At 49.3% G+C, this 11,304-nt stretch overlaps 1 protein-coding gene across 1 annotated transcript; it reads left to right on the top strand.

Moving 5' to 3' along the window:
- Positions 1-5,859: 5,859 nt before the first annotated feature.
- LOC135577753 (olfactory receptor 14J1-like) lies at positions 5,860-6,792 on the top strand. Its single transcript, XM_065047874.1, has one exon. The coding sequence runs from the start codon at positions 5,860-5,862 to the stop codon at positions 6,790-6,792; it is 933 nt and encodes a 310-aa protein (XP_064903946.1).
- Positions 6,793-11,304: the final 4,512 nt, after the last annotated feature.

Here is an 11,304-nt window from a genome sequence, read left to right as displayed (position 1 = left end):
CACAGACACAGGAGGAACTCACCAGGGCTTTACGGCATTTCATTCAGCATCAGTTTTGACATATTGGGTGCTGTCCTGTGACTGCCCTTTCTGCACAAATTATCATAAAAACACAACCAGTTAAAGCAACAGCACTTGACATAAAACCCACCCCCAAAAAACAAAACACACACACTGACCACAGGAAAACCCTTGAAAAACATTTGAGACAAATCTACCAGGTCCCAGGGGTCAGGGCTCAGCCATTCTGGTGATGAACAAGCATCAAGGGCTGACATGGCATCAGAGCCACCTCCACATGGCCCTCACCACCTGGAACCAGTGTCTCCAAGTCTTTCCTTCAGCAGCCTCCAGGGGCAGGGACCTGCACTGGTTGTTTCCTTCACAGCTGTGTCAGTGATGGCCCTTCATGGGGTCCCAAACACCCTCAGAAACTTCTGGTTTGCTTCTGCCTTTCACTTCACTGGAGGTTTGTTCATTCTCTCAATAGCTGCAGTTCAGGATCACGGCAGCAGAGGGCTCATGAACATCTAAAATGCTCTTACAAGCCAAGGCTCTGTGCATCATTTTCCTAAAGGCTTCAAGTCTGGTGTGGATGATTAGAGAAATTTCAGGAATAGCCAAACAGAGAGCATTTCCATAATAAATAGCAATAAAGCCACATTTATTCTATTTCTATCCCTGCCCGCCCTTCCCTCCCTTTCCAGAACAGGTGGCATCAGCAGCCTCCGGTTCACACTGATGTGGAGTGTCACCTAGTAGAGACTGAATATGTCAGAAAAGTGTGTAACTAAATCACCATGTGAGTGAGGAGACAGGCCAGGACAGCTCAAGAGGAGTCACACTCCTCTGGACCAAGAGGTCTGTGTCCCTGGCAATCTCAGGTGCCACAGCACAACGATACTTGTGTTCAGGGGGCTGGTCAAGTGACGCATCTCCTGTTCTGTAATGGTGTCTGAGTTTGCTCAGGTCACCCCTGACTTGAGCCCCATCCACTGCTGGGTGTTCTCCAGACTCCTGCCTTCAGGAACAAAGTCCAGGAGACCTTGCTGGTGAAGATGGAGGCAAAGAAGCCATGAAGAACCTCAGTCCCATCTGATTCTACTCTTACAAAGTTCAGCAGCAGGCCCATGATCACCCTGTCTATTCTTCTACTGCAAGTGAAGCTCCGTCAGCTCATCTTGCTGCCCTTCAGGTACAGGTATCAAGTCCAGGGCAGCTTTGGCATATTCTCTGCATTCATGGACAAGGTTTCTAAATTCCTCCTCTGCAGCTTCACCTGCCCCCACCTCCTCTGTGCTGCCTTTGTGCCCTGGAGCTCCAAGAGTGCAGGCAGACAGTCTCAAGAGATAAATGGTTCTTTTCAAAGGTATTTGAAGAGATCATTCTTGTGCTTGGAGCAGGCTGTTCTGTAAGGCTGATCAGATTTCCTGAGCTCCTTCACCCTTCAGATCTACTTCCATGTCACCACTTTGCCCACCATCCCCCAGTATGTCCAAGTCTTCTCCTCTGGAGCCCACCAGCCTGTGCTCTGCTGCTGGCCTTCCTCTCTCCCCTCTGGCGCCTGGGACCCCACTGTGTCCTGGTCACGACAACCAAGGTGGACACTGCTGTTCACATCCTTCACCAGGGTTTCATTGTTTTCCAGTTCCAGATCCAGGTGAGAATCACCCTTGTTGGCCAACCAGGCAGCCATGTTAATCAGTTGGCCCAAGATCCTCTGGACTGTTGGCAGCTGCAGCTCTGCCTGACCAGTGAATGTCAGGGCAATTACAGATCCCCATAGGAACGTACTCATTGACTGGAAACTTCCTCAGGTTACTGACAGAAGATCTTTTCCATTTCTTCTCCATGATCGAGTAGTTTGTAACAGCCAACATTCTGTTACCCTGTACTGGGCTTACATGGCAAAGTCTTTGAACTGAGGTTCAGTGTGGCTGTGCTACAGTTGTCACCTCTCTGAGAAGACAACAGGAGTTTGACCAGTGTCAGTCAGAGCCGATTTCAGCTGCTCCAAGATGGACCCACTCCTTGCCAAATCTGAGCCACTCAGTGATGCTGGCAGCACCTCTGGGATATTGTATTTGAGAAAGGGTAAAAAACGCTGCACAACAGCAGGTGGGAGAGAGGAGGGAGGAACTGGGAGAGAAAAGCACTGCAGACACCAAGGTCATATCCCATAGGACCCAAGCAGGTCCCTCAGCAGGCCAAAGCTTGCTCTGCTGAAATCCTGCTCTTGGCCTTGTTCTCATCTCCCAGGAGCCTCAGCTCCACTTTCCATCCCTGACTGTTCCATCCTGACCAACTCTTTCTGGTTTGTAAGTGTGAAGTCCCACAGGGCACCTCCCCCCACTGACTCCTCAGTCACCTGTGTCAGGAAGATGTTGTCAATGAGCTCTGAACCCTCCTGGATGGCCGGTACCTTGCAGATATTGGGACATCTCAGATCTTCCATGAGGACATGGCCTGGAAACATGAGGCTTCTTTCATTTGTCTGAAGGAGGCCTCATCTCATTCCTCTTCCTCATCAGTGAGTCTGGAGCTGATGTCCAGTCACCACAACACTGCCCATGTTGTTCTGCCCTCTCATGCTGACTCCTCAATGTTCAGCTGACATTGTCTGTCCCCAGGCAGAGCTCCACGCATTCCTGCTGGTCTCTCATATGAAGGGAAACTTCCCCTCAAAGTTCAGACCTCTGACATTATGAGTATCAGACGCGCAAGGCCCCACAGTTTCTCCAGAAGATGGTATTTGTAGTGCCCTTCAACTCCACATCCTGGTATCTTGGGAGAGAAATCCTTATCAGGATAAACCGTCTGCACGCAAACATTATGAGCTGAACAAATAGAGCTTCAGTCAAGGGAGAGTGCAGACCTTGAGACAATCTGGTGTTCACCCATCAGAAAGCTCTAAAGATTTAAAAAGGGAAGTGACCAGTTCTGTATCGGGGCAGGAGAACAACCCCATCCATCAGGACAGAGCAGGACCTGACACACTGAGCAGTGACCCTGAGGAGAAGGGCCTGGGCACTACAAGGTCCCCACACCAGCCCGTGGTGCACGCTCACCATGAACAAGGCAGCTGCACACGGGGCTGCATGAGGAGGAGCGTGGGGACCCAGACACCTGCAGTTCTCATCCCATTCGGTTCAGCACTGGTGTGACCCACACACACGGGTGTGTGCCAGTGTGCGGCTTCCCAGTTTGGAGCAGCAGGGAGGAACTGGAGAGTGCAGGGCTGTGCCAAGGCAGGTTCAGCACCTTGTGCACATGGTGTGGGGTGCTGAGGGACCTGGGCTGCTTTGGCCCAGCAGCGCTGGGGAGGCTGCAGCAGTGCAGGAGCAGCCTGAGAGTGCTTGAAGGGCGGTTTCAGAGGTGGTGGAGTTTTTCTTCAGAGTGGGAAAGAGCTTGAGAAAGAAATAATGGCCCAAAGTGCAGCTGGGGAGGTCCAGGCTGGACATGGGCAGAAAGGAATGAGAGTGGAAGGGCAGTGCTGTGGTGGAGCAGGTCAGCAGAGGGAGTCTGCATCAGCCCAAGGCTTTGTGCTTCAAGGACCAGCTGGGGAGGATGGAGAGATCTCAGCAAAGGAAGGAAGATGCTCAGACAGGAGCAAGGTGGGGCAGCAGGGGGGATGTCTCCAGCCTGCAGGGACAGAGGTGCAGGGGATGCCACAGCACAGGACAGGCTGTCGTGGGGATGATCAAGGGATGTAAAGAGGCTGAAAGCCCCACCAGACATGAGCTCCTTCTCCCCTTGGCTCTGGCTCTTGTCTGCACCTCTGATGCCTGTGAGGAGACACCTTGTCCTTGCAGCACAGGGGCCTCATGGCCTCCTTGTCCCCAGCCAGGAACCTGGGAGGTGTGGGACCATAGTCCTGCCCTTGGCCTTGCACAGCCCCACATCGCACTGTCCCAGAAGAGCCCTGGGCAATGTGGGAGGGACAGGATCTGCCTTCCCAGGGCTGGGGGTCAGGGCCTGGCCCTTTGTCTAATGAAATACATCCAGGTTTACTGATCATGAGAGAGACCTTTACTTTGCTTTTCCTGACCTGTCATCTCTACCTCCAATTTTCTTCTCTGACCAGACCCCTGGGATGGTTTCTCAGTTGTGTCTCTCAGTGTGACCCAATAACATTACAAGAAACTTTGGAATCTGAATCTAACTTTGACTTCTTGAGAGGTTTCATCAACTTCCTCCAGGGTCTGAGGTCCATGGACTCAGCACCAAACCCACCAGAGGGGTCATTAAAGCACCTTGGGCTGCTCCTGTGCTGCTGAGCTGGGCTGGGCTCCTGGGACACAGGGAGCTCATGGCAGCGGCAGCGCTGCAGAGAGACAGCTCTGCCCAGGAGCAGCTCCTCTGCACACGCAGCAGGGCTGAGGGCTCTGCCTGGGGATCTCAGGAGACGAGCAAGGCAGAGAGAGATTAAAGGTGGTCAGGACTGGGAGGATGACTGAGAGCTCACTGGAGGAGAAACCTTTGCAGCCCTTGCCATGGTAAGTCTCTGGGTGCAGGGCAGTGCAGCTGTAGCTCCTGGAGGCATCTCCTGAAACTGGCACAGGCACAGCTTGTGGGGTCTGTAAGGACGGGGCTCTTGTCAGGCCATGTTGAACAGCTGTGAAGCCGGGTGAGCACCCAGGGGTGCCCAGGGCTGTCCTGCAGAGCAGGGTCCCTGCACCCCAGGGCTGTGCCGGGCAGGGACTCTGCCGCCTGCCAGGGTCAGCGCTCAGCCTGCCCGGGAGATCCCATGGCAGCAGCTGTGGGTGGAAGGAGCGACCCCCGGCAGGGCAGTCAGGGAGCTTGTGGGGTTGAAGGGGGCTGTGTGGGTCAGGGCTGCTCAGAGCTCCAGATGCCCCCACAGACATGGCAGAGGGTCCTTCTGAACAACAACTGCAATACAGGAACAACTGCAAGGGAAGGAGTCTGTGCTTTCAGTTTTCTACTCTTGCTCGTCTGGGTGTGCAGTGGGAGATGGGGATTTATTTCTCTCTTTGGAGAAGACACTGAGACCCCAGTTCTCGTTAGGACTGGTCTGAGCTGCTCCTGAGCCCCTGCACACACAGAGCTGCCCCTGGGCAGTGCCAGGAGGTGTGAGCAGGACAGAGCTGAGCACACAGCGGGTGGGACGGGGTCTGTGACACTGACAGGGAGCAGACCAGGGACAGACACACAGCTGCAGGCAGCACAGACATGGGCAGGGAGCGGGAGCTACAACCTGAAATGCTGGGGAGGGGATTCAGGACCCCCTGCCATCCTGTGCAGTGCAGACACATTTCCCAGTGCAACCCCTGGTCTCCTCTCCTCCCCAGCAGACCCTCTGCCCCAAAGCCATGGGGTCCAGGTCACAAGTCTCCACCTCAGCAGCTGGACCTCCAGGTGAAGGGTTCCTGGAACGTGGTACTCAAAAAAGGTGCTAAAAGTACTTGCTCTCCAGTGTCATTATGTGAGTGGCAGCAGCACAGCCGGGTCAGTAGAAGGTTCCACAGCATGCCCGTCTGCCTTTCTGTCCTTGCTTTATTTTCTGGTAGCACTGCAGTGTTCTTCCCTGTTTCTCCACCTGTCCCTGGTGCTCTTGCTCTCTGGGGTTGGGGTGGGAGTGTGGGCCAGTTTTTGTTCTGACACCAACACAGGGGGTCTTGACCCAGCGGTGTGTTCATAGTATCTAGATGCCTAAGCTGCATTTTAAGCTGTGATGAACTGTTTTTTTCAGTTGGTAGAAACAGAATTGGCTGAAACGTCCTTCCATCAGGGAGGAGGTTTTCCATGAGAAACAGCATGTTTATTTTCCCCAGAGAAGTCTCCCCTAACCTGACACTGCCTTTTCCTCCTTGCACAGGTCCTCATGCCCACAGGCAGCCAATGTCCAACAGCAGCTCCATCACCCAGTTCCTCCTCCTGCCGTTCACAGACACACGGGAGCTGCAGCTCTTGCACTTCTGGCTCTTCCTGGGCATCTACCTGGCTGCCCTCCTGGGCAACGGCCTCATCATCACCACCATAGCCTGGGACCAGCACCTCCACACCCCCATGTACTTCTTCCTGCTCAACCTTGCCCTCCTCGACCTGGGCTCCATCTCCACCATTCTCCCCAAGTCTATGGCCAATTCCTTCATGGATACCAGGGCCATTTCTTATATGGGCTGTGCTGCCCAAGTCTTTCTGTTTTTCTTTTTCATTTCAGTAGAATATTCTCTCCTCACCATCATGCCGTACGACCGCTACGCTGCCATCTGCAAACCCCTGCACTACGGGACCCTCCTGGGCAGCAGAGCTTGTGTCCACATGGCAGCAGCTGCCTGGGCCACTGGGTTTCTCAATGCTCTGCTGCACACGGCCAATACATTTTCACTGCCCCTGTGCAAGGGCAATGTCCTGGGCCAGTTCTTCTGTGAAATCCCCCAGATCCTCAAGCTCTCCTGCTCACACTCCTTCCTCAGGGAACTTGGGCTTCTTGTGGTCAGTGCCTGTTTAGCTTTTATGTGTTTTGTGTTCATTGTGGTGTCCTATGTGCAGATCTTGAGGGCCGTGCTGAGGATCCCCTCTGAGCAGGGACGGCACAAAGCCTTTTCCACCTGCCTCCCTCACCTGGCCGTGGTCTCCCTGTTTGTCAGCACTGTCATGTTTGCCTGCCTGAAGCCCCCCTCTATATCCTCCCCATCATTGGATCTGGTGGTGTCTGTTCTGTACTCTGTGGTGCCTCCAACAGTGAACCCCCTCATCTACAGTATGAGGAACAAGGAGATCAAGGATTCAGTGTGGCAACTAATGAATGGCTGTTTTCTGAAGCAATAAACTTCCCGTAATCTTCTGCATAGCATATATAATGTAAATAATTTTCTCACTGAGTGGTTGTGCCCATGTCCACTGGACACCCTAGAGAACCTTCTGCAGGTCAATCATCATGGACTGGCCCCTCACAACCACCATTTCCAGCACTGGCTTCTCACTTCAGCTTGAAGAGGTTCTTTGTTCCTCCCTGGAAGCACAACTACTCGGTAGATCAGATATCTATGTTTGCATTGTACAGACGAGATGTAAACAAATCCATAAAGTGCTTCTGAGGTGATGAACCCAGGTGAGCAGAAACACCATCAGCTGTTCCTTGGGGTTCCGTGAAGGTCAGTGGGACAGACAGTGTCTTGATGTGACTTCATGTTGAGAGTAACATCCCTTGGGGAACCACCTGAATGGGATGTGCCACCACTGGGATGTGTTTCCTGGAACAGAAGATCCCCTGTCCATTCTTCATGTATCTCATGTAAGTGCAGAGTAGGGTGGCAAATGGCAGGGCTGAAGTGTCTCCCAGCCTCTCGGAGTCATAGCAGGAGGTCAGAGAGACACAGTGACTCCTGCACCTGTGTGCAAATGGGAAAGACTGCATTTGAACATCCATGGATGTGTAAGGAGTCCATGAGGCCAGCCCAAATGTGGATGCCTGACAGAACGCTGACATTTCTGTGTGTGACTCCAGGAACAAACCCCACTGGCCCAGTGAGATTCATCTCAGCTCCCATGGACAGGTTCATTGCAAGTGCCCCTGTCTGCTACATCACCCTTGCCTAAGATTCTGTATTGTTGTAATAAATTTAGACTCGAAATTAACTTGAATAACACAAATTTATTCCCGATGGATTTCAACGCAATAAGCAAAGACAGCGCTGGGCGGCCATGAGATTGGCTTCTCCAATGGCGCACCGGGAAAACTTCTTCCAGCCTTTTTCTAGGGTCCCGGGTTCGTTGCTCAGAGCGCCACGCCACTCGTTCTTTCTGCGGATGTGTCCTCTGTTGTCAGGCAGTTAATCTCCTGTCTTCTCACCTACCCCTGCCCCCCTCCCACCTTTAGAGGATCGAACATTTAAGGCAATTGCATAACAAAGGGCAGGGGCTTCCCATGTTGCACAATAACCCCTGAGCGTTTCCTTTTAAGAAGTGTTAATGAACAAACATCTCTAACTCAATAACCCCTGAGCGTTTCCTTTTAAGAAGTGTTAATGAACAAACATCTCTAACTCAATAAGCCCTGAGCGTTTCTTTTAAGAAGCTTTAATGAACAAACATCTCTAACTCTTAGAATTGTTTATTACAATTCCCCCCTTTTCTTTTTCTACTTATTTTGTTCATTAAAGAGTTGTAATTCTTGACTACTTAATACAAATAACTCAGTATCATCTTGATTGGGTAACTGCTCATACTTTGCTTTAACTAATAATAAATGTGCTGATTCTAGCCTGCTTTTCACAATAGCTATTACTTTATTAAAAATACATGGTCCAAACATCAACACTAGCGTTAAGAGAATCAATGGCCCTGCTATAGTAGAGAGGAGGGTTGTAAGCCAAGGTGATTGTCTAAACCAGGTTTCGTACCAACTCTGCCGAGATTCATATTCCCTTTTTCGTTTTGCTATATTTTCTCGTAGCTTATTCATGGTATTTCTTACTAGACCTGTGTGGTCTGCATATACACAGCATTCCTCCTTTAAAGCTGCGCAAAGCTGTTCTTTGAAGAACAATAGATCTAATCCTCGCCGGTTTTGCAAGACCACTTCTGACAAGGATCTGCCTGATTTTTCTAGCGCAGTAATAGATTGCTCTGTTCTTAGCAGATCCTCATCGACGGCTGCTCTCAATGCCTCCAATTCTTGTTTTGGTTGACTATTGAGGCAATTCCTGTTCCTGCACCTGCTACACTGAGGGCCATTATCATACCTAAGGTCAGAGCAGTGATCTGTTCCCTTTTCGTTAATCGGTGTGTAAAGACAGTTTCTAGCTGATATTCATATTCTTTCGGGTGATAAGTAATTTTAGGGATTACGACCACTTGTATACAAAGTTCTTTCATGGTTTTTTAGATAATTCATAGAAACACAAGGTGTAAGTCCGGTTTTTTAACATATCCACTTAGAATTATTGACGGGTATTACCCAATCACCAGGCCTATTAGCTTTAAGGGTGCCATTTATACATAGATACCGTTTTCCAGGGGGTATTTGACCTATACATATTCCTTGCCCCTGGACTTGTTGCAATGATATTCCTTATTATTTTCCCACCTACAAGACCCAGGATTTGATCCATTAGCGAGCTTTGGCATATTTCCCAGTCCAATAGCTTCGAAATATGGTGGTTTGGTGTTGAAGCATAACCAGCATTCTGCTGTTAAATTTGGGTGTGTTTTGTTAATCACCTAATAGCTCACATTTATTAGAGTCCAAAGTGGGTTTACTTCTTCCGGTTGTGTAAATGCGTCTATATCAGAGCTATCTGTCATTGTTATACTAAGTATCTTAGAAGTTTTATTTATCTCTAATTTCCCCGTTATTATCACATTAGGGCCTGTTGATTGGGATTTCCCTTCTGGGGCAGGTTCTTTTTGTATCTTTATAAGTGTCCCTCCATCAGTCCTAGTCTCCCAGATCCTTACACCCCAAGTTTCACCAATTGACCACCCCCGGTCTTGCGGTTGCAAGACTGTAATTTCTAATGTTTTGCAATTCCCTGGGTCAGAACTACCATAAAGCGATGGGAGAGATTGTCTCACAACCCCAATAAGCACAATAATATTGATTAGGATAGTTGCAATATCCCATTCCTGGATTGGAGCTAGGGCACCAATAAGTTGATACTGCACTTCCCCTTTTATGTGGAGGTTTGCAGTGACCAAAATTCCAGTCTTCCCCAGAACCTAAATGTCCTAATAAATCACAAATGGTTACGTTAAATGAGGGTGCACCTACAGTTACATTTTCTTCAATCACACGGCTTTCCTCTGCTTGAATTAAAGTCCACTTATACGGTCTATGCGCTGTTTCTCCATAGCTCAGCAATAACAGCAACATCAACACAGTGTACCAGATTGGGCTGCATTGACTCTGGTTCATGCCTCCTTGCTTTTTAGCTAGTGCCTGGGTGTGCCGCTTAACATTGGGGTAGCTCGGCCAATATTTTGGCATAGTTCCACTCAGGCTCTTGTTTCCACCGTTTCTTATTCCTCTGCCTCGCCCGTCAACCCGTTTGCTTCGAGCCACGGGGTAAACCATCTTCTCGGCAGCAAGAATATTCTTCAGGAAACGCTGAATGCTTTTGCTCTCCATGCCTTTGCTTATACGCTTCCCAATTATAGTCTTTTACTATAGGAGAGTGGGACGGTATTTTCTTTATGGTAGTTCTACAGCACACCCAGGGGTGTTATTTGTATTTTAAAGGGGCTGGTTCATTAGGGTGAGAGCAAAACCGCCCAGGCTGTATTTCGTGGGTGTCTATACACCACCAGTCAGGACTGTCGGGTTGGATCTCTTTTTCGTGTGACTTTTGATTTCAATGCTAAATCTGTAATTTCTAATTCTATATTATAACATTGATTGCGTATTCCTCTAGGGGAATACCGTCCATACAATGCAACCACCAATTGTTTTGGCACACTATGCACCTAAAGCATATAAAAACGACAACAATTACAACTTATATTAATACATCTAACTCTTTGATTTTTACAAATGGGATATTCATAAACAACTTTATCGTTTTTCTGTACTTGCACGATATGATTCAACAAGCCCAAGTCCATTTATTGTTTCCGTAGTTTAACTTTCAGAGGGTCGTCTGTGGGCTCTGCAGTCCAGGCGTTAGTCTTGACTGGACCTGTAACTCGGCTGGCGTGTGTCCACCCCTTTTCGGCAGTTCGGATGGCTGTTTCTGTAGTGAGTAAAACAACAACAGGTCCCTTCCATCGAGGGGTTAATGATGTTTCTTTCCATGTTTTTATGAGTACCTTATCTCCAGGTTCTAGGGTATGTATTTTTATGTCCAGAGGTGGACGCTGTACCACCAACCCTTTTTCCCAAAGGTATTTCCTTCACTTCAACAACTGCACTAAGTAATTTTTCAACCGAAAATCACTCACTTTTGGGTGATCTTGTGGCGTTTCTAAATCGAATGGCATTCCATATGACATTTCAAAGGGTGATATTCCGAGGTCTGTTCTCGGCTGGGTCCTTATGTTTAACAGTGCTAGGGGCAAACATTTTACCCATGACATCTTAGTCTCTATCATTAATTTAGTAAGCTGCTTTTTTATCTCTCCATTCATTCGTTCGACCCTTCCCGAGCTCTGTGGATGCCATGGAGTATGATACTGCCAGTCAGTACCTAGTGCCTGAAAGATTTCTGTAATAATTCTTGATGTAAAATGTGGGCCCCGGTCGGAATCGATAGCTTCAGTTATTCCATATCGGGGAATTATTTCTTCTAACAATATTTTTGCTACCGTACGAGCAGTGGCCCTAGTTGTTGGAAATGCCTCCAC

Source organism: Columba livia, unplaced genomic scaffold (genome assembly GCF_036013475.1).
Source record: "Columba livia isolate bColLiv1 breed racing homer unplaced genomic scaffold, bColLiv1.pat.W.v2 Scaffold_135, whole genome shotgun sequence".
NCBI lineage: Eukaryota > Metazoa > Chordata > Aves > Columbiformes > Columbidae > Columba > Columba livia.
This window is presented reverse-complemented; position numbering and strand designations above follow the sequence as displayed.

Bases quoted from the DNA above. Each gene is read 5' to 3' on its own strand.
- LOC135577753 (XM_065047874.1), top strand. From the start codon at position 5,860: ATGTCCAACAGCAGCTCCATCACCCAGTTCCTCCTCCTGCCGTTCACA.